General features: G+C 39.9%; 1 protein-coding gene across 3 annotated transcripts; it reads right to left on the bottom strand.

Moving 5' to 3' along the window:
• Positions 1-4,454: 4,454 nt before the first annotated feature.
• LOC106543329 (alpha-1,6-mannosyl-glycoprotein 4-beta-N-acetylglucosaminyltransferase) lies at positions 4,455-22,164 on the bottom strand. Of its 3 annotated transcripts, XM_014059317.2 has the most exons (5): positions 21,499-22,164; positions 21,053-21,359; positions 10,154-10,327; positions 8,338-8,485; positions 4,455-6,146 (listed from the first exon to the last, which is right to left on the bottom strand). In XM_014059317.2, exons 3-5 carry the CDS (start codon positions 10,253-10,255, stop codon positions 4,999-5,001), a joined length of 1,398 nt encoding a protein of 465 aa, XP_013914792.2. In that variant the 5' UTR covers positions 10,256-10,327; positions 21,053-21,359; positions 21,499-22,164; the 3' UTR covers positions 4,455-4,998. The 3 variants fall into 3 exon arrangements, with proteins under 3 accessions (XP_013914792.2, XP_013914791.2, XP_013914793.2); XM_014059316.2 differs by having other exon boundaries at positions 21,053-22,164; XM_014059318.2 differs by lacking the exons at positions 21,053-21,359; positions 21,499-22,164 and adding an exon at positions 11,482-11,657.
• Positions 22,165-23,369: the final 1,205 nt, after the last annotated feature.

The following is a 23,369-nucleotide window of genomic DNA, read 5'->3' as shown; positions in this document are numbered from 1 at the left end:
GGTGGATCTGAACCAGCCGTCCGTGGTGATCCTGTCCCACTGGCCTGCAAAGTGAGCCAGGCGGTCGCCTATGGGAAGATCCAGGTTGGAGTCATTTCCCCCTGCGGAAGGGACGGCCGCCTCCCCCCCCCCGCGAAAGGGCTGCCTAGAGAGGGCTGAAAGCCCTATGAAGCGGTATATAAGTCTAACTGTTATTGCTATTGCTATTACCTGCTACAGTCATGGTAAGACGGGCGTTGGAACTGTCTGTCTGATCTAAAGGAGTTGTATCTTTGTTGGTGATCGTGCTCGGGTGCTCTATAGAGGGTCTCCAATAGGGGGCAGGACGAGAGTCTGCATTTTTGGCATTAGACGGAAGGATCTTCTTCTTATCCTTATTTTCTATTAAGATAGGATCTAGAGCTTCCCCCAAAAGATTAGCTCCTGTGTAAGGAGTCGCTGCCAAATTCCATTTGGCCTTGTTGTCCATCTGCCAACTGTGCAACCACAACAAGCGTCGGTAGGTTACTGACGTGGCTAGAGTGCTGGAGGCAAACAGAGCTGCTACTGGTGTATCGATTGCTGGCAATTGCATGGCCTGGGCAAAAGCAAATCCACATTGTAGATGCGGCGATCATTACTGCCCGGATTGGAAAAGGTGGAAGGACAGGCCCACTGGTTCTTTACTGCCTCAAGGAACAGGGGGGAGCAGGAATCTCCTCCATGTTTGTGGCGGTGTTAGATTGGGGTCCCTGGGCTGAGGGACCGTCAGATCCCCAGTCCCGATCTTAGTAGTTTTCCCTCAGTCTATGGACTTATCAGGCTGTGACAATACCCATGCATAACCCCTCCCTCGATTCTACTGGAAAAAAGATTGTTCACTCTTCAACAAATTTTTTTTTTTAATCGGATGATGATGATGTAAAAACAGAACAGAAGAGCCGAGGTGGCGCAGTGGTTAGGGTGCAGTACTGCAGGCCACTTTAGCTGACTGTGATCTGCAGCTCAGCGGTTCAAATCTCACCGGCTCAAGGTCGACTCAGCCTTCCATCCTTCCGAGGTGGGTGAAATGAGGACCCGGACTGTGGGGGCAAGTTGCTGACTCAATTTGCTAAAAATTTGTAAACCGCTTAGAGAGGGCTGAAAGCCCTATGAAGCGGTATATAAGTCTAATAAATAAATAAATAAATAAACTTGACAAAGAGTATGGAATCAACATACGGTTTGCAAAGTTAAGAAATGTATCAAGGGATACTCTTGTGCACTTTGTCAGCAAGAGTAGAGGTCACGTTTTGCACCAGTATTTTATTACCAGGTTGAATATTAATAATGCAGATATGATAGTAGTTAAACAAATTCTGATCAGAATACTGCACAGAGGTTTTATTGTTTTACTGACAAACTCGAACAGAAAAAAGTACCATTTTGAACTTTCAAGTTTCACCCCTTTCAAGTATGGTTTCCAGTTGCATTTGTGCATTCAGATTTGAGGCTGAAAAGCTGAGTTAAAATGCAGATGATGCAACACCTCTTGGCAAATTATAAAAGTGGTCATATCTGTTTCCAGGATTAGCTGCTGCAAAAGCAGCTAATAGCCATGTGAGCTTGAGAAGATATGGCTGCTTTAGTAACTTGATGACAGGAACCCATTTGAGCTCTGAAGCAATTATTTGGAATCAAGTCCAATCTTATGCACTGTATAGTCCTACTTTCTTATCTGAACTCTTCGGCTTTAGGTATATTCTGTAATTCAGATTCAAATATACCCTGTTCCTTTATTTGGAATATTATTTCTTATTCCTTTTCTTCACTCTGCCTAACATTACTTACCTGAAAGGGGATATATGGTCAATATAAATGTACAATCCAAACTATAGTGGAACAAACGCTTCTGACCACGACCAAAACAAATGAAAAAATCTGCAATCAATCACAGCTGCAATTTTTCCTGTCGCACCTCCCACACCTTTTTTTGTGTGCGTGCATGCACAGTCAGTCTTGCTTCCGGTCACGACCAAATCGGGTGCTGACCAAAGTCCTGGAACGAATTAGGGTTGTAAACGGAGGTTCCACTATATGTGTTAATATATCATGTAGCTATTTCCAGGGAGCTCTTCTCCATTACAGAGATCCTAATTTTCAGTACTCTGCAAAAGCTGCATTACAAATATTAATACAAACTGCGTACTTTACATTGTTGTTAATTTTATTTTAGGACACATCTATCTGCATGTTAATTACCTACACGGGAAGTCACTGGGCATGCTAAGAATTTTCCAGATATGCAAAACAGGAAGAAGAGGAAGAAAAATTCTTCTGAGATTTAGAGAATGTCACCTTATTCCAATAGATTAGAAAGTTTTGGTTCATATTAAAAAATCAAAAAAAAAATCAGAACAGACAGAATAACTTTACCGAAAAGTTACTCATATTAGTTGGATTAGCTACATTTTATAATAGATTAAACTTTAAATAGCTAACACGTACCATGTTACATTACATTACCATGTAACATAATCTGTATAAATATTTGGTTATATTTTGATTCAAATATGCCTGAGAACAGAGTACAGAGAACAAAATCACATAATAAAAAAGGAATCCAGAATTAAAATTCAGAATATATGTTGAAAAGGCAATGAATTCAGTGCATGATGATTTCCCGTAAATCTTCAATAGTTTTTAAAAATATGGATGTAAACTATCCATGAGGATTTTGTAATTCTTATGGAGGAATCAGAACTGTTGTTAAATGGTTTGTTTAGAAAAACTGAATAAAATGAAGAATTGAAAGTGCTCACTAGAATAGCTACCACTTAAGTTTGAGTCAGTTGATTCTGCTTGGCTTTGGGCTTAGGCCGCAGTGTAAATTTGCATTACTGGTAACAATGTCATAGGTTATGCTGAATTGAAACACCTTTTACAGGTTTTTTTTTCCTAAAAAATATATTTTTCCAAAAATAAAATATCAATATCGAATAAAGGAAAACAACCAAGCAAGAATTACAAACAAGATACAGAAAAATGAAAAGGAAAAAAAGGTTTATGCAACAAACATAAATTTAACAGTAAACATACGACCTCCACCCTGGTTACCATATTTTTGTACACGGTGTCAGCTTCAAGGATTGTGTGTGCCAAATATTGTAAAGAAAAAGGAATGCGCCAACACTGGACAAATGGATTTTGAAACTGCTGGAATTAGTAGGGGAGGCAAAATTAACAATGTTGATTAGAGACAATGGTTTGAGTAAGTTCCGAAGCTGTTTGTGGAGTTTCTGCAAGTTAAATATAATGAGAGACTATTAACAGAGGGCTTTGAAGTTTAATATATTTGGGGGCATTAACAGTTAACAGCTTGTATCTCACACAAATCTAATAAATTCAATCTCTTGCATTGCAGGTCTACAAATACATTTTTCATCTATACCTGTACTTGTATGTTGTATATTACTATTTTACATCACATTTTCTTAACAAATATGTCATTTATAAAATCTATTATCTATCAATCAAATCAACTAAATACCAATTCACTGTAAAAAAACCAAACCAAAATATATTAAACTTTAAATCCCTCTGTTTCCAGAAATACCATATAGGTCAGCATTATTTTATTGTAAAGGTATAACAACAGAATTCAAGTCTGAATGTGCTTCATTCTCCCTCTTGTCTATCGCTACCTGAACTAAATAATGGATTTGTGTGAGATATTTTCTCAAGTTACTTTCTTGACTGAGGTTCAAGCCTTTTTTTATCTGAATGATATGAGTTCTGGAGGACCAAGGTTGGAAAAAACTATATTAGATTATGGGACAGCTGTTTAAATTACATTCATCAGTCAGCGTTTTATGTAAAATATTATGCAATCAAAATTTTAAATTAGATTCATTAAATATGTGTTTGCACACATTTTGTTAAGAAAAAATCTAAAAATATTTCTTCAGATGTACAAAATATTGTTCCTATAGTTTTAAGAAAAAGATTGCACTTCTGTAAAAATTACTTCATGTAACTGTGAACAGTTAGTTACCCACCTGAATCACTTATTGTCCTGTCATTTGCAAGGCCGTGTAGCAAGGATGAAAACTACAGAAATGACTCATTGGCCCTACTTACTCCTATAGATATATTTAAATCCTTATTACAAATCCCTGCACACAAACACAAGCATTTTTCTTTATGTGGCTCCTCAATTCAAGTACTAACAGTGATGGAGCTAGAACAAGCTATTTCTGAAGCCAAAGAGCAGATCCTTGAGTCTAATTTAGAAGTTAACAGATCTTAAGTTATACATTATGCTTCAAGGAACTTTTATCACATCACCTTCATCTTTCCAAACTATCATTTAAAGCTTGAATAGCAGAAACAGAAAGTTGTTTATGATACTACCAGCTGAACTTATTTCAGCTTCCTATCTGATAGGAAGCTGAAATAAGTTCAGCTGGTAGTATCATAAACAACTTTCTGTTTCTGCTATTCAAGCTTTAAATCAGTGATCCCCAACCTTTTTGGCACCAGGGACCAGTTTTGTGGAAGACAATTTTTCCAAGAACTGAGAAGGGGTGGGGGGAGATGGAGAAAACAAACTAGATCCCATGCAAGTACAGTTTCACTTTCACTCGCTTCTCGCTGCGGTTCCTGTGTTAGGAACCACACTATGCAGTCCGGTTCCTAACAGGCCATGATCGGGTCCTATCTTACTGTTTTTTTCATATAGAGCTACAGAACTCTCTTGTTGTGGGGGAAAAGAGATTGATACAAAATAATCCTGGAAACATTCAATTGGAAAAGGAGGGTCTTTGACAAGCAGAAGACAATGCCAGTTGTAGCCATCTTTTGAAGAACATTGTTAGTGGCCTCTTATGTTATAAGGTAATAGAACACAAATATATCATCATTAGGACTGAGAACACAGAACTGACTTCTTCCACTGCATCTTGGAGTCTTCTCTCCAGAAAGGATCTATCTGCAAGTAATGTTCTTATACTGCAAGAGATCCTAATCCTTCAAATGAAGTCAGGCTTTAGGCTTGATCCAGATGCTTATGTTACTTATGATCAATGACTCACTCTGAGTGTTAGTTACCAAAATCTGCACACAAACAGTGTCAGAGGTGATACTATTCTCTAGGTTCTGCTTGTCAAAAATTCCTTTGGTAAAGTGCCCAATGGTGATATAATTAGCACACCTTGGTCGTAATGTTTGCAATTTATTAGTGCCCAATGCTACAAGCCCTTCATGGAGATAGCTTTCTGGGAACTCCTTAGAGCCTGTATGGATCTGGATGCGGAAGATGGGGGCAGCCTTTTTAAAGATAAGCGTGAAGGAGTTGCCAACAGAAGGGGCCTTACCCCAAAAGTAGCCTATCACACTACTGTAAGCCTTACTGGGGATAGAATTCCGAAATGTTGCAATATCGGTTATTATATCTGCTGGAGGATTGTCAGGGATCTCAGAGAAATCCTCTTCAAAGTCTTCATCTTTCAGTTTGTTTAGTGTGCCCTGGAAGGAGGAATAGTGACCAACGTGCTGGAAAAGGGATTGCCTGAAACGAATTTCCTCCTTTTGTGTAAGCAGGAGACGAAAATGCACAAAAAGCCAATCACAAGGCATCTCTTGGTAAAAGAGCATGAGGAATCGAGTAAGCCGGGGGAGGTCAGTAGAACGGTAGAGCTTGGCAATGTAACCAAGTTTGGAAAATTCCAGAGTGACCCAAGAGGTGCCCTCCTGGGATGCCAGATTTCTTTTGATTACTGTGAGGAAGTGTTTGGTACAACGGACATCATCCTCAATCATGAGGTAGTAGGTGGAGAGGTTGGATGCAAAGTTCATGAGGTAAGCATAATCAACATTCTGTTTTGATCGAAAGCGCACCCGATCCTCAGGATCATTAAAATTCCTTTTTAGACCTTCCAAGGGAGGGTAATACTCAAGACGTGTGTGGATAACCACTAGGTTTCTCTGATGGAGCTGATTAGGAAAACTTCTGGCAATTTCCAATGCCATTTGAGAATTCCACTTATGATCTGGATCTGTTAAATGTACCACTACCACCATTTCCTTCATCTCTTCTTCAGAAGATTGTTCAAAGATGGATGTCAGGGTATTCAGGAGATAGTCCTGTCTCATCCGCTTGACAGAACAGAGTCCTAATGTCAGAAACTCTGCAGTGAAAAGAAAAAATGTATGCACCGTGTAAGTTTGAACCTTGCTATCCAGGGTGTCAAGTCATGTAGCTATTTGTTCTGTATATTTGCAGCCTTATGTAGCTGATATATGTATCAATCAACAAGAAACCCAGGGCACTAATTAAAAACGATTGTTACTAAGTTTAGAACAAACAAGTAAAATAATTTTCCACTGATGGAAATTATTACAAGAGGCAGTAACAACTCTAGTTTAGGGATTTTAAAATATTTAGACAATTCCATGTCCAGTTGTAGAGGCAATGAATAGAAAAGGAGAGATAACTACCTTCACGTGTGTTTTCAAAAACAGAAGTTTTATTATGTACTTACTGTGTTCTTATATTACGTTCATGCATTGCTAAATGAATTTAATTGTCTAAATCAGCCTTTTCCACAAGACAGGCTCATTATGTGCAAGAAAAACCTATAGCTACCTGGAACATCAGTGCATTTCCTTAAGATGCCTTGAAAAAATTCATTGAGTTTACAATATGCTGGCAAAGTCAAATCAGAAACAGAGAAGGGAAAAATAGCCTCCACGATAAAAGTACAATAATGGAAGGAGCAAAAACTTGGGGAAGATGACGCTGGCCAAACACCAACAGCTGCATATTTCTCATTTCCATCAGCAATGCAGGTGCACTGCAGTGTAGTGCATCATTTGTGATGACCATTCAACAATTTTTTGTGTGGCACCAATTATAGAGCAGATGAGAGAAGGCTGGCTCCACTGGTATGAACATGTCCTGAGAGCAGCAACTTCCACCGTTGCCAAGACTGCCTATCAACTAGAGGTTAATGGCCGTCAACCCCCAAAACGGAGATGGCAAGACACCATCAACAAAGATATGCAAGCTATGGGCCTGCACTCTGGAGATGCAGCTGACTGTACAAAGCAACATTCAATGATCCGGAAAGGGGAACCCTGAACTTGCGGGAATACACTAGGAAGAAGATCAGCAGTGCAGTTGGCAATGGCTCCATAAAGGCATATTTGGCCAGGTGCCCACAGCATAGACACACAATCCAGAAGTACTGCTGATCCATCTCAAATCAGACACTGTGCCCTCTTCCTTTTATATTTCTTAGGCAGTAGGAAAGATATAAAAGCCAGTTGGGTGTATGGGTCACGGCATTAGGGTAAAAACCAGAGACCGTGGATTCTAATCTTGCCTTAGGCACAAAACCAGCTGGGTGACTTTTGGGGTAGTTAATTTCTCTCAGCTCTATGAAGGAAGCAATGGCAATCATTTCCAAAAATATTGGCAAGAAAACTACAGGGACTTGTCCAGGCAGACTTCAGGAGTCAACACTTACTCAAAGGCATCACATGTACCTTAAAAAGGATACATAAAACTTTTAGTACGCGCCTATTCCTCTGCTTGCATCCTTTCCTCTCCTTAACTATAACCAAAAAATCTGATTCCTAAAGGAGAGGGGAGACAAAATGTCGAATGAATCATTGAGCTGGAAATGAGACACACCAGCCAACTGCATCCTCTTGAGAATAAGAAGAGAGCCTGAGCAATAGCAACGGCCTCATTCCTTCTTTACTTGGAAATAGGAATGAAGAAGAAAAATCTGCCATTGTACACATTCTGATCTACCAGCTCTATTACCCACTGGGTGGGCAGCATGAGGGCTACCAGTGAGCAGAAAAAAACTGCATAGTTGTCCTATCTATAGAGATAAATTGGCATGAATATTATTGCTTTCTTTTGACTAAAAGTAGGAACAGAGATTTATTTTTGCTTTAAAAATCTTAGCCACCACAAAGGCCTGCTTGTTTTGATGTCCTAAAATGAATTCCACTTATCTTTGGAGCTAGTCCTCGAAGTTACAACTGTTGCACCACCACATGATCGCAATTCAGGCTCTTGGTAACCAGCTTGCACTTACTATGGTCGCAGTGACATGATTGCTATTTGTAACCTTTCCAGCTGGCTTCCAGTAATGAAATCAACTGGACAGCTTAAAGACTGGGTGACTTGCTTAATATCTATGCTGATTCACTTAAATACCTGTGGTAAAAATGTTTATAAAATTGGGTCTGGTCATGTGATGACTCCTTTTATGACTCCACTAACTTACGATGAAAATTTTGGTCCCACTTGTGGTTGTAAGTCAAGAATTACCTGTATTTGATCTGCCTTTTGTTGGTACTTACTTTTCTGGAGTGGAGGCGACCCAACAAGGTAGTCATAAGAGATATTCAGTGTGTTGGTGGCATTGATAAACATTCGGAGGCTAGAAACGGTCCAGTCAGTTGCAATAGGGTGCAGACCCACTGTTTGAGCCCACTTCTGAACATCATTCTGTGCAGAAACAGACAATAACTTTCACTAAATCAGTGCAGTGGCTTTTTATGGCTATGAAATTATTTCAGTAAAGCAGGAACTTGGCATTGTCTCTCATTTACAGGTTGATTATCTCTCTCTCTCTCTCTCTCTCTCTCTCTCTCTCTCTCTCTCTCTCTCTCTCTCTCTCTCTCTCTCCCTCCCTCCCTCCCTCCCTCCCTCCCTATTCATGCATACACACACACACACACACACACACACACACACACACACACTGTATTTTTCGGAGTATAAGATGCACCAAGATTTTGAAGAGGTAAATTAAAAAAAAGTTTTTGCACTCCGCAGACCTCCCAAAAACTGCCCATTTTTTGCAAAAAATGGGCCAGTTTTTTGTCAAAAAAGGGCATGTATAGCCTTTAGGAGGCTTATAGACAGCTCCTGGGAGCTGGCGGGGGGGAGGGGGAAACAAGCAAAATATGGCCCGTTTTTCGCTCATTTTTGCCCTCCCCAACCCCCAGGAGCACTCTGGAAGCCTCCTAAAGGCTATGCACAGTATGTATGCCAATAAAATATTAATTTGGCAGCTATATTACAAAAAGTCTCCTTTATCAGGCAAATCTGGTATCTGAAGAAAGAATATTCTTCTTAGGAAGTGGAAATACATTTTGAAGCAGATATTCCTATATATGCCACTGCTTCACCCTCTGGTCCTAAAAACTTTTGCCATGGCAAGGTTGAAAGTAGATGTGTCTTAGAATTTAATTTAATTCATATTTTTAAGAGTACCAACTAGATCTGTACTTTCTAGACTAAGATGCTGATTGAATTTTTGCATTCCCACGTTTTGTGGAACAGGTTTGTTGTAGTGGCTAGGGCATCAGGCTAGAAGCTGGTAGGCCCTGAGTTCTAGTCTCATCTTAGGAACAAAATCAGCCAGTCACTCTCACTCAGCACTAGAAAACAGGCAATGGTAAATTATGTCTGAAAAAATCTAGCCAAGAAAACTGCTGGGACTTGTCCATGCAGTTCTCAAGTGTAAAAAACCTGATTTGAAGGCATGCACACAATTTTTGTGACACATGTTTTAATTAAAAGACTGCATTTTAGAGTAATAAATACTTAGTGTGGTTGTTTTTTAAGAGTTAACAGATAAAAAAAATTGAATGGTATAGATGTACAGTATGTACGATCTTTGAAGAAATGGACAGAGACCCGTCTTCCCATAGTGGTCACAACCTGGATGGAACACCAGTTCTTTAAAAAAAAACACCAGGACAACACTACACTATGCTTTCCTTATCTCAGACAGTGTTGGGAGAAAACTAGGCAGCAAATTGTCAATTCCATCATTATTTCTTTGTTCAGATCAGCACTGACATTCTGCTTGATTTTCTGCCAAAAACGTTTTAACAAAGGGCTGCTAATTTCTAGGCTGCTTATCTCTATCCTCATGTTTACTATAAAACAGTGGACAAATCAGCATGAAAATAAAGAGAGAACTTACATCCAAGAGAGAACATAATTTAGTTTAAAAAGTTTCTTGCAAATACTCAAAATTTATGAAGCAATTTTGGGACTTCTAATAGAGTAAGAACTCAGCAACATGTGTGCTACTCTGTGCGTGTGTGTGTGTCTGTTTGTCTGTCTGTCTATCTGTCTCAGCAAATGTGTTGTTACTCTTACCATCACAAGATCTTCATGGTGCCAAGAAGCCAGATACATGATGAGTAGGAACACACAGAGAGAAAAGGCTGTTGCAAGTGATCGTTTCAGGGAACACCTCATGACAACAGGCACTTTGGAAAGAATGTATTAGAAGCTAGTGAATCTGCAATCATTCAGTTCTCACCATGTCATCTGGAAAAAAAATTAAGAAGTTATTATAAACTCTTCTCAATGTCCTTACACAGCACAATCATGCCTGAGTCAGACACTAACTGTATTGCCAATATATCTCTACTGGAGGTAAATCAGGTCACCAAACAGTTGACAGTTGATTGAAAACTGTAACATTTATCTTTGTTAATATAGAAGGTACAATTGATAAAGAAATGTAACAATGATTCAAGTCAAATGAAATTTTATTGACAGCCTTGTCAGGTGGTTTAATATTACAGAAGTGTCAAGAAAACTATAGAGAAAATGCTAACAAAAGTCCTTCAAAAATTAAAGAGCTTCTTGCATCCACAAAACAAATTATTTATCTAATCCTGGTCGCTCTTTGTCTTTTCTGCTGCTAGCTTTGAAATATTGAGTTTCTAGAGATTAATTGTCATGCCCTGGCAAGCTCTAAATTCTAAGGCTGCTCTGAAGAGAAAAAGCCTTGATAGGCGGTCTCAGCTTTACAAAGAACAGTGTGTCAGGAAATTTAGACTGGTCAGGCAACTATTCATAAGCATATTTTATTGAGGGACTCTTGAAAAAAACAGCTCTGCTAATGAGATTTCAAATTACCAGTCCATTCAACTCACAATTCTTTTACTCTAATCCTGCCCAGTAAGCTCCCTTTTTATGATCCTGCAGTCCCTATTCGGGGTAGAATCAGGGCAACTGGATGGAGCTGTTTACTGGCTGGATGCCCTTGCTGTGGATGCCTATCAGAAGTTTGCAGCAGATATTTTTTCTTTGCCCCCAAGGAGAGAAATTGCTGCCACTATCTAGTATTGAACTCTCAATCTTTCAAGTGGAAAGCGAGCATCTTCACCATGCCCTGCTCTTCGAATACCACCTAGTGCAGTGTTTCTCAACCTTGGCAACTTGAAGATGTCCGGACTTCAACTCCCAGAATTCCCCAGCCAGCATTCGCTGGCTGGGGAATTCTGGGAGTTGAAGTCCGGACATCTTCAAGTTGCCAAGGTTGAGAAACACTGACCTAGTGAATATCATATAAGGTTAGATTCGGAAGGCTCAGGATTGGCTAGGGGTTGAAAGACTAACACATTTCTCCACATGTTCAGTTACAATCTACCGATGTGCTTTTCCTATCAACCGGAGAGATAATAAATGTTCACCTTTTTCTGTCTTTCCAAATCAGAAATTATACCTTCTCCATTATATTTGGTTTTTCAAGATACTTGCAGTATTACTCATCCCACCATATTTCTTGGTTTCTGAAGTTTACGTAGACATTACTTGCACATTTCCAACATCTTTGCAGTTATTATTTGTGCCTGGTGTTAAGCAGAGGACATGGGAAGGAAATGTAATTGTTACCTTTGGGAGCAAGTGTTCTGAAATTAATTAGCTATATCAATTAAAACTTTTTTATTAGTTTATCAAAGTATAAAATACAAAGAAAAATGGAAAAGTAAAAAGAGTGGAAGTTATTTTATACTTTGATAAACTAATTATAAAAGTTTTAATTGAATTAGTTATATCAATAAAGGATAAATGTTAAAAAAGTACCTGATTTTATTTATTTAGTAAGTTACTCAGGAGGGTAGTGAAAACAACATAAAGTTTTAAAACCTCAAATATAATACACCATAAAATATATTCCACCAGAAGCAAATTCAACAACCAGAACAATAAGAGTGGTCAGGCTCACAAATCCTCTTGACCCAATGCTTTGGGGTGGGTGGGGATTTGCTCTTCAAAACATCACAAAAGCAAGATAAGGCTAGAGCCATCTGGATCTTGGGAGAGAGCATATTTTATAGGAAGTGACAGAGAAGGAACATTTCCTGGGTTCTGAGATGACTTTGTGTGAGAAATGGATCCTGTGCGCGCTGGCCAGCTGACTTTGGCCTTCTTTTGAGGCCATTTTTCACCCTCCAGAGGCTTCAAGAGCTTCCCTGAAGCCTCCAGAGTATGAACAACCGTCCCTACGGGCAAACCAGAAGTTTGGGAATGTACTTCCAGTTTGCTCATATGGCAGGTTTTAGCCCTCCTGAGCCTTCAGGAGGCTTCCCTGAAGTCACTTCCGAGTTGCTCGTAGAGTCGTTTTTTGCCCTCTGGAGCCTTCAGGGAAGCCTCCACAAGGCCCCCTGAAGGCTCTGGAAGACAAAAAATGGCTCTACGAACAAACCGAAAGTGACTTCTGGTTTGCTTGTAGGGTCATTTTTTGCCCTCCGGAGTCTTCAGGGAAGCCTCCTGAAGGCCCCTGAAACCGGCCCTATGAGCAAACCGGAGGTTTGTTCCCAAACTTCCAGTTTGTCCATAGGGCCATTTTTTTGCACTCCGGAGGCTTCAGGGAATCTCCTGAAGCCTCCAGAGGGCATCCAGGGGGACGGGGAAGGCTGTTTTCGCCCTCCCCAGGCTCCTATAAAGCCTCTGGAGCCTGGGGTGGGCAAAAAAAGCACATGGAGGGAGCACTGGCTGACCGCGCATGCACGCTGGGCTCGTGCGCATAGCATTATGGGTGTGGCACACCCACGCATGAACCCCCCCTGCGCTCTTTCCTCTTTTGACACACAAGCCACAAAAGGTTCGGCATCACTGGCTTAGGAGGACCCATTATACCATTAGGTGTGAATGTTAAATTCCCCTTGATGCCTTGAAATTGAAGTCTACACATTTTCAAATTGCCAAGGTTGAGAGACACTGTTCCAGATCTAGGATGCTTTAATAATCACAACCAGTCTTGCTAGGTTTCAGTCTATGTCTGTTCCTTCCATCCCATCCTACATTGAGCCAGAATACTTGAGCAGTCAGGGGCTGAGATGTATAATTGGCAACTCAGGTATAGATGGGAAGAGATGTATAATTGCCAACTCCATACCAACTCCATGTTTATGTATGACATCACCCAATGGCCTCATGTAAATGTTAAACAAGAGAGAAAATCAAGCCCTAAGATATTCCACACAACAACAGTCTAAGACTGGACTTTATTCAGCTATAATTGAACCACCTGGGTTGTGATAGGCTGCATTGAGGACTGTGAAGAAATTGTGAACCCATTCACTTGGAACTTTGATAAACTATTTGTTTCCAGACTTTCTGAGGTTAAATCAGTCAATATAGTTGGCAGCAGTTTAATTCTGATGAAAACATATTTATCAGAGAGATTTCAGTACAGTATTCTAAGCCAATGCTAATTCACTTAAACCGCCAGCTTATATTGTGAGAAATCAGTGGTAAAGACAATTCTCCATTTTCAGGCAGGAAGTCTGGTATTGTGGTTTTGAAAGCTATTCAAAGTGTTTATCTGCAGTGTTACCTCAAATTGAAGTTCTTTCAGCAGTTGCTGGTCTAATTTATAGGTGGCTCAGTATGTTTGTCTATAAAAATACATGTTGAATCTAATTACAATCAAACAGATTTCATTCATTCCATCCATCCAAAAGAGACTATAAAAACTTAAAAGGGAATCAAAAAGTCCAAAACACATCCTTTATAGCAGCCAACACAAGAGAAGCAGACAATTAAGCGGAAAACAATACCTTAATCAAGGAACTACCAAAATATTGCATATATTGGCAGGACAAACTGCTGTATATAAATGGGGGGCAAACTTTGTTTCACACTGATGGTTTTTCCCAGTTGTCTAATGAAATACCTGAAAGCAAGCAGTCAAACTCAGAGAACACCAAGGACTTTACCATCCAAAATAGATTTGTGTACCTGAGCTCGCAATAACAGAGGAATAATTTGTTAATGGTTTTATAGTAAAGAATTCTACTATTTTAATTTGAGTAGATTATTCACTATCCCTCTGCCAATGCAGTTATTAGAAGAGGTAAACGAAGTTTTTAATATCATCTTTGAGTTAAAACCATATTCTAGTATATATTGCAATTAGTGTACTACGTCAAACATTGGCAAGCCATCAAATAAATAAAGCTCTGCAGAAAATTATCTTTCTTGGTTCAAGCAATGAATAAACATACCCCTTAAAATAATTTTATCAACAGTAACACAAATCAAGATGATATACCCATAAAAAGCTTTGAAGGACAGCTAGATATTTTAAGATATTGACTGGTTGTTGATGATTGATCCTATGAACATTTTCTGGGTGTTATGGGTTAGAAGATAGTTGAGTGCATTTCATTCAATATGAAGAAAATTCCTCAAGTGAAAGAAAATTTAAAAAAAAACAAAACAAGCCACATTTCTACTGTTCTCCATGGATGGCTTTCTAAGTTATGGGAAATATTAACTACAGTATTGATAAGATCTATTTTAATCTTTAGATTTTGAGTGAAATTCAATTATGGATTACTTCATGAGCACAACAATGTATGATAGATTTCATACAGCTATGGCAATAAAGCTTTCTCATTCCAGAAACTATCCCTGTGTTCGATGACTTGGTATATATTGAAAAGTATCTGGAAGATTCAACTAGTGCGAAGTGCAGCAGTGTGAGCAGCTCTTTTGGGTACCAAAAGAAGGGCACATGTAACACCTCTGCTCCGTGAACTCCACCTGTTTTCTTCTGGGTCCAGTTTAAACTGCTAGTTATGACTTATAAAGCCCTACATCTCATGGGCCAGGCTACCTACAGAACCAGCTTTGCCCCATCACATTGGCCCAGCCCACCCATCAGGCGGAAAGGTATGCTGCAAACCCCAACAAAAGCTTTCTCTGCTTATGCCCTATGGAATAATCTTCCCCTGGAAGTGAGATGGGCCCCCGTTCTCTTGGTCTTCTGAAAAAGGGCCTTGCGTGGGAAGTCCAAAGAAGCACACAATGCAGTTGGTCCAGTTCTCTGACAAATTCCTGGACAAATCCCTGAAGTATTTTTTAGAGTTGGCTTGGTATTGCCTCCTTCCAAGAGCTCAGAGAAAGAGACAACCCCAAGGTCATCCAGCTGGCTTTGTGCCTAAGGCCAGATTAGAACTCATGGTCTGTTTCTAGCCTGATACTATAGACTTCTGCTATTGACAGATTTCTAGAGTATGGGGATAAGAGATAGAGGGAGGAATATAAACAGTTATCAGCAGCAAATTCTGTTTAGGAAAGTTGAGGTGGAAACAAGGCAAGATCCTTATCTTGATGTTAAGGCTGAGACACGGATATTTAATCCTGCACAGTGTCTTCCTTGACCCATTCTGGATACCACTGGAAGTTTCAGGGATATCTAGCTCTCTATATGCAAGTAATTGACTCGCCATGTTTCCTGGAACAGAAGGACATCAAATTGGATAACACAGCACAGAAATGCAAAAATCCTTTTTGCATGTCCCAAAGGTGCTTTTTCGAAGGCAACTGGACTTTGCCTTTGAAAAAGCACCTTTGTGACAACCATAATCTGGATGACTGAGAATTTCCATAGACATTTCCCAAATGGCAATATTCCCAGAAAATAATGACAAAGATTTGCAGGAGCCTGCTAGCCAAGGAGACTTGCTAGCCAAGGAAATTCGGGATCAGTCATTGTTGAATCCATGAGGGGAGTTTTTTTCCATTCAGGTTATTGGGCAATTAATTAGAAAGGCTAAACTGAAGTAGTGGTATAATACTTTTTTTTTCCAAGTTAGAGATATGAAAGCAAAAGAGGTATTTTTGGAATCTCACGTCAGATATTAAGAGTGTTAAGAATTCCTACAGAGGTTATAGCAAATATAAAAAATCTGTGAACTTCATTTGGACTGTATATATAGTCAGTCTCTAAAACAAGAGAGAGAATTATGGTCTGTCCACTTCTCTAGGAAGGTTTGATTACATGAAACCTTCCTTGATCCAACAGGCCTCCATAATTTATTGATTGCTGGGAGGTGGCTTCATGGAACAGAAAGTTTGCTCTCTCTTTTTTTTTTAACCACAATGTTTTAATGTGATGTGATTATTTTCTCTGAGTTTATTAAGGAGGAGCTGCTCATGAAGTGTATTCAATGCCATTTTCCCTCCTCCTCTTTGCTGCTTTTTACTTCTCAGTCTACCCTATATCTCTGGAATTAGGTTTAGGTTTAGGTTTATTAGCATTTGTAGGCCGCCCTTTTCCCTGAGGGGACTCAGGGCGGCTCACACAAAACTGGGAAGGGGGAATACAAACATTAAGATAACCACATATAGTAAAATAATAGACAACATACAATTCTTTGAATAAAGGTTGAAGCTAAGGCAGGAATCTCTAATTCTAACACCAAATCCAGCCATTTTGTAAAGGATACATAGGAGAAACGCTCAAAGAAAAGGAAATGAGCAATCATATGATTGTTGACTCATAAAGGTAGAAAAGAGAGACCTGGGATTTAAACTTTTACTTCTATAGAAAGAAGGATTCTGAATAGTTATTAGAGACAGATGTGTATGCACTGACTTCTTAATTTTCTGCAATAAATCTGCTATGCTAAATTTCTTGGGCCAGTTTGGGAAGAGTTTAATTGTGATAATCTGATATGAAGCCCTGAGAGTGGTCATCCATCAGAGTACTAGCCACATTTCAACTCTTATCTATTAATCAAGGCAAAGTCAGGACTTTGAAAGTATAACACTTACAGTACTGTTGCTTGTTAGTATGAAGAAAACTGAGTTAGACACTAACCTTCATTAAGCCTGAGGCCTCTTAATCTGAAAAACCTTCAAACAACAATCCCTATAAATTGGGAGCAATAGCATGCTGCTGGACCCCAGATGGTCAAGATTTCAACCTCGGATTCTTATTTAGAAGGCATTTCTTGAAGTACAAGGGGCAGGGAGCTGAATTCAGATGGCATTTATACTGACAATTAGCTGGCAAATTTACTGGAAAGAATTATGGTATCTCCTTCCAATCTAGTGGCCTTAGTGGATATGGCTGAAAGAAGTGGCATCTGTTTGATTCAGCTACTTACTACTAATACTTTGAGAAATTATTTTAAATTAGTATATTATTTCTACTGTTTGACTGATTTTTATCATATATTAAAAGAACAACATTACCATAATCTACAATAAAGAGAAAGAGGAAATCATCAAAAGTCTCATCACTCACTCATTGCCTTAGGCTATTTCAAACCCTGTTGTATTTCTAAGGTTAAATGTATTAATGGTTGGACATCTTTCTATAATCATAATTAAACCGTATTTTCCTACACCTTTTGCCAAAAGCAACATTAAATTGTTGAGAAAAATAATGCAATCGTAAGAAAAACCTCCTTCATGTATTGCTTTGCTTACCATCTTGCCAAATGCTATATGGATTTGAACATCAGCAGTTTTTTCATCCTTCCTACCGCCAGCCCATTAAATAAAAATAGGCAACAAAACATCTCTTTATAGTTTCATGCAGACACTGGAGAGAGGCAAAGCATTGAGCCAACAGCACTGTGTTCTGGAATTAGCCATCCAGTAGGAATAGACTGAGTACTAAGGGGTACATCCATTACTCAGCCCAGGCAGCCTGTTTGAGAAGGATACCATAATGCAGGGAAATGGAAATACACTGGAGGTTCTAAGACAATGGTTCCCACTGTGGGCCCCACGCCCCACCGGGGGGGGGGGGCAATTTGATTTTTAATGGGGGCAATTTGAACCTTGTTTAAACCAAGTTAATGGCCTTTTAGGCTTCCTCCGTGTGAGTAGAATTCACTTTTTGTGTAAAGTAAGAAATATATGTCATAGGGAGGGGGGGGGAATCAGGATTTTAGAGATCACCAAAACCACTGTTCGAAGAGGAGCAATGGAATCTCATCCACACTGCCTGTTTCCTGATACAATCTATCTCAGAGGCTGGTCAAGGTAGCAACTGTTGAAAACTAGGCCTTCAGTCAGATTGAAGTGGATTCTTAAAATAGGAATGGGAGTGACTTCGACTTGGTGCAATTGGATTTATATTAAATGCTCATGTTCAGGTTTATGCTTAAAAATAACAGAAGGAATAATACATAGAGATTTGCCACGGCTAAACAAAAACTCTTTCCTCCTGTTTATGTTTTAGGCTACATTCATAGGCGGTTGAAAAATTGATCCCATTAGATTTGTTCTGCAGCTTTTTCAAGCAGCTTTTTCAAAAGAACAACTCAGCTCTTGCAATGTTAACTGCTACTTGAGAAGTCCCACAAGACAATTCTTTATTACAGTCCAACATCTTTCATGCCTCATTGCATAAATAAGACATATTTAAAATCTAATATAATAAAAACATCCCATTTACAAATGAGGCAGAGTTTCCATTAGAATGGTCTGATGAATTCTAGAAGTATCATAAGTGTCTGTGTTGGAAATATTGTAAAACTGATATATGTCGAGGTTCTCCATGAGATCTAGATGGCCCCCACCCTGATGGTATTTTCAGAGGGTCTCAAACCCCAGGCCTTTGATGAGGATGCCTGAAGCTCTCTTCTAGGGAGTGTAGGTTTTGTTTTGATTGCTGCTTGGTCTTATTTATTGTTTTTATTATTGCACTGTTTTATTGTTTTGTTTAATGCTTTTTATTTGTGAACTGCTGGGAGACAAGCGCTGTAAAATATAATAAACAAATAAATAAATAACAATTCATCATGAAAAAGCTTATGGAAGAAAAATGGATGCATTCTGGCTGTTGTCAATCTTCAAGGAAAGCAGCATAATGTTATATTGCTGAATAGCCCACTAGAGAGCATAGAGCAGATAGAAATATATGGGCTTAGAGATTACTGTTAAATATTCAGACAGAGTCTTAACATAGCTGGCTGTTGTAGTTACACATCTGGCTAGAACTAATGGGTAAAATTATACTTTTCATCAGTATTTGAACATGAAAAACGTTACTCTTCTATCAACTCTCAGTAGTTCTGACTCCAGCCAAAATACAGCATAAGGCATATATGTCTTGTTGGCTGAAACAGAGCACTCAAATATAGGCACTCAAATGATGCAAAATTGGAATTAGCATCCAAGTCCAATTGAACTCCACCCAGCAATTTGACCATAATGGGCTTCAGGGCTACTGTGACAATCCTGACTTCTTGTCTATAAAAACAATCTCAGAAAAAATGTGCTAGTCTTCAGGCAGTGAAATTCAGCATCCAGTCAGCACCTATTTTTATTTACAGCAGTTACAGAAGTCTGTTCATTAACTCTATTGCTTGTATATCCCTAGCTGGTCAGTGAAGACCATAATCTTCAACTTTAATTATTTAATTACAGGCTAAGCTCTGAAAGCAATATTGAATCTTCAGGCTCTCTAAAGTCAAATAGGGAATATGATAGTATCAGTAGGTTAAAAATCTAGGTTAAAATTTTTTTTGCTCCTTTGCACCCACAAGAAATCTAAGTCCAGCCACGTTGAATTCTATTGACTCTTATCTACCATAAAATTGCTTTGACCCTTAGTGTTGAAATTCTTGTAGAGAGCATTAGCATGCATTAAACTATATTCATTTGAACTACCTGATTTCCTGTACTTGACATTAACTTTATCTTCAACATTTTATTTTTGTATAATTTTGTCAATTGTGGAGTTATGTTTATTGCACAATTTATTGTATTGATGCAAATAAGTCTGCCTGTGCTCCAATCATTTAAAAATTAGATTGTTTTAACAATAAAGGGGAATAGCAGTGCCAGAAGGGTTCCCCGCACATCAACATTGGATTTAAGCATTTCAGCTGAAATAGGAATGCTACTGGAAATGTTAAGCCCTTTCATTTGGTTGGTTTCTCAATTTCTGCAATACATACAGAAAGTCAACTACTAGATTGGGTACAGGCTGTTACTGAGGACAAGCATATACAATTTGGAAAAGAGTTCTACTGGAATATGACATGCAGTTTTGGGGTCCACTGCTCGATATAAGTCAGAATTTGGTTATATCCTTACCTCTGGAGGTATAATTAGCTGGCCCTATATACCCAGCCTCTTTTTATCTTTTAAAAGGGATTTTGTACTTCTATTAATTTCCAGAAGCAGTCCAATAGTCCTATCAGAGGGTCTGGCTTTATATGTAGATCATAAAAATTCCTACAGAAGTTGCTCTCCTGCTCAAATCAACTTGCAGATTAATGCGTTTAGCTGCTTCCTTGAAGTCAGTTTTTGGTAGGCTCTGAATAAGCTTCTCAAAATGAGCTGCAACAGAAGTATCAATGTCACTATCAGGATGGAGCTCTATCCCATAGCACTTGATCAGACTCACTAAAATACACATGTCAACATTCATGTATCACATTTTTTATTAAGTCATAAGGCACTGTAAAATACAAGAGGGCACTGAGGGGGAAGGGAAAAGGAGGAAGAAAATGAGGAAGGATAGGGAAAGAAAAAGAAGCATTGACTTTCACTCTCTGTGTTACAGTGGAACAAGGCATTAACAACAAATCACAACTTTTTGTTTTTCCATAGTAGTATGATGAGTCAACATTCAAAGCCAACAGCAGATTCTGCAACAAGCAATTCCCCTAACCTAGATGGACTCAGTTCAGGTCCACTGAAAATATATAGATCAAAGCAGCTTGACATCTCTGCCAAGTAACAGCTCTTGCAATCCTTAGAGGTGTGAATAACCACGTGTCAGAAAAGTAACTTTGATGAGCTAACTCCCAGATGAAAGCTTAAACAATTCGTGATAAACAAATGCTCTACCGTCATAGCAGGTTTTTTTTTTAAGTCTGAGAGAGGCAACTGTTGAAAGGAAGCTACCATATTTAGAAACGGGTCGTATATTTTGGAGCTTTTCCGAGGTTTTGGGAAAGTAGCAGAGCTGGGAAAGCTAAAACAGGTCAAAGAATCACTTACTTGGAGAAACTGCAACTGAATTTAGTTAACTTCCCCCAGCTCAAACCGGAGCGCCACATCCGTTCATCGGGCTTCGTGCAATGGGCAATCCGAAAAGGGGCGGTTTCCGCAGCACCCGTTCGACAGAACTTCCCAGCAACTCTACCCCCAAAAACGTTGCTCCCGGTAGAAGAAAGCGGCTCTCCGGTCTTTTGTCTAAGCAGCCCAACCCCGACGCAAGCTGACCTTTGTCCGAGAAACGCAGACCTCGCCTTAACGCGCCTTCCTTTAATTGGATGCCATCTCGACACAGACACGTGCCCAGAGCCTGCAAGAGAAAATAGCGAAAAGGCCCGCGAGATTTATATGCATTTCGGGGGGCAGAAGAGAGAGCGGCCTACGGTGCCGCGCGGGGAGCCACTGTGGCGGGACCGAAACGGGCGTCTCTCTTCCGAGCCCAGCCTTACTTTCCTCCTCCTAAGCCGTCATGCCCACGCCGAGCAGAGGTCGCCGGTCGCTCAGCCGCGACGCAGCAGTTGTTTCTCGGGCTCTTTCTCTGTCTCGCCCCTTGAACTCCAGCCGCCTCTCTGAGGGAAACGCCGAGGAAAATTTCGCCTTCCGAGCCTTTGAACTCCCGTCCTCCTCATTCACTTCGCCCTCGGCGACGCACCCGGAGGGCGACTTCCACTTAGCCGTGGCCGTTTCCCGCCACGCGCAGCCCACCAGAATGGAACTATAATCCACTCGGGGAACGTTTGACGGGAAACGTTCCCGTTGGCCAAACCTCCGCGCGCAGCCTTGGCCGCCTGACGACGACGACGAAGAAGAAGATGCAAAAGCTCGAGCGAAACGCTCCCCCGTGTTCCGCCGCTGCTTCTTTGCTTTGAGTGAGGCATCCCCGCAGCTGGTTGAGCACCGCCCGCCTCTGGGCCCATCTCGCTCCGGCACCGTCTGGGCGCCGCGACTCCTCTTGTCTCTTCGCCAACTTTAGAGCAGCTTTTCCAACAGGCTTCCAGCGCGGTTATTCCGCCCCACTGATGACTGTTTCTTCACTTTGCTCGACTGTGTGGGGAAAGACGGTTAGGGCTCTGTCTTGCTCGGGAACCTTCTGACCAGTCTCGCTGCCTGCTGTCTTGTGACACTGAACTCCTGGAAAGTTGTGTTTCCTCAACAGATCTTTCCTCATCTCTTCCTCCCCAGCACTCGCATTTGCTCCTAACAGGATTGAAATCAGTGGGGCTGAAGGGAAAGGCTTCTTGTGGGGATCTATGGAATAAGAAAGCCTCCCACCCCGAAGGTCCCTCCCCCTTTTATTCAGCGTCTCAATCCAGCCTGCAATTGTTGAGATTTCCTATTTGGCAGTTCCCATTCCACGACGACCTGGCAAATTGGACATAGTCAAAGGGAGAAAGATGTCTGAAGTGAAGATTGGATGCACATGTAGCTCTTGTTGGCAAACCCCTGCAACTTTTAACTGCAATTGGGCATCACAGCAGGTTCCAGAGCACCTTTTTCCCTTTACATTTTTTTATTTGTTTGAACCTGACTAACCATGATGTGTTTACCCAAGGATTGGGATTAGTAATGATGGTTTATGGTTATGATTATCATAATTGATTTGACAAACCAAATTTGAAACAAACAGGTGCAATGTTTGTAATCCAGTAATATTTGTCCCATATATATCTCCTCATCCATTTCTCAGATAAATGGAATTAAGATTTCAAGTGGTACAAAATCTGCAAGTAGTACAAAATGTTTCCTTGGTCATTTTCCAAAAGTTCCATTTTTTGGAAAATGACCAAAGAAACATTTTGTACCTCTTGAAATCTTGATTTCTAAGTTTCTAATGCCAAGCAAGCCTGATGAGAATCCCCCGCCCCCTTTGTAGGGAAAACTTTCAAATTTGAAGTCGCAAAGAGAACTTAATAAGCAGGTAGGAAATACAGATGAAATGTATGTCTTTTGAACATATATTATAACAGCATATTATACTTTGATTAAATTGTTTGCTATTGCTTTTCTTTTAACTGTTTCACTGGCCCCATCTCACTCCTGACCTGAGTTTGTTGGCATCAAGATGTGAACCATAAGAGGATGTACAGGTAGTCTTTGCTTACTGGCTCCCATGTTTCAGCTTCTATGTTTAGTGATCATTCAAATTATGAGGATGTATGTATGTGTATATGTGCCTTGCCACATCCCCACATTTATGACTGTTGAAGTGTCTTATGATATTTCATTTATTGAGTGAACGTGAAGTAATGTTTAAGTTAGGCACATGATTTCCAATTGTGACTCTTAGCAAAAGAGTTATTGAGGACTACCTGTACTTGAA

The sequence above is a fragment of the Thamnophis sirtalis genome, unplaced genomic scaffold (genome assembly GCF_051295495.1).
Source record: "Thamnophis sirtalis isolate CommonGarterSnake01/CBP01778 unplaced genomic scaffold, rThaSir2_p1.2 scaffold_7, whole genome shotgun sequence".
Classification (NCBI taxonomy): domain Eukaryota; kingdom Metazoa; phylum Chordata; class Lepidosauria; order Squamata; family Natricidae; genus Thamnophis; species Thamnophis sirtalis.
This window is presented reverse-complemented; position numbering and strand designations above follow the sequence as displayed.

What these genes read in the sequence shown, in the direction of transcription:
- LOC106543329 (XM_014059316.2), bottom strand. Translation starts at nt 10,255, where the DNA reads ATGAGGTGTTCCCTGAAACGATCACTTGCAACAGCCTTTTCTCTCTGT. An exon ending in ACCATGAAGATCTTGTGATG is followed by an intron (nt 8,486 to 10,153) that starts GTAAGAGTAACA and finishes GTTTCTGCACAG; the next exon opens with AATGATGTTCAGAAGTGGGC. An exon ending in GTCGCCTCCACTCCAGAAAA is followed by an intron (nt 6,147 to 8,337) that starts GTAAGTACCAAC and finishes TTTTCACTGCAG; the next exon opens with AGTTTCTGACATTAGGACTC.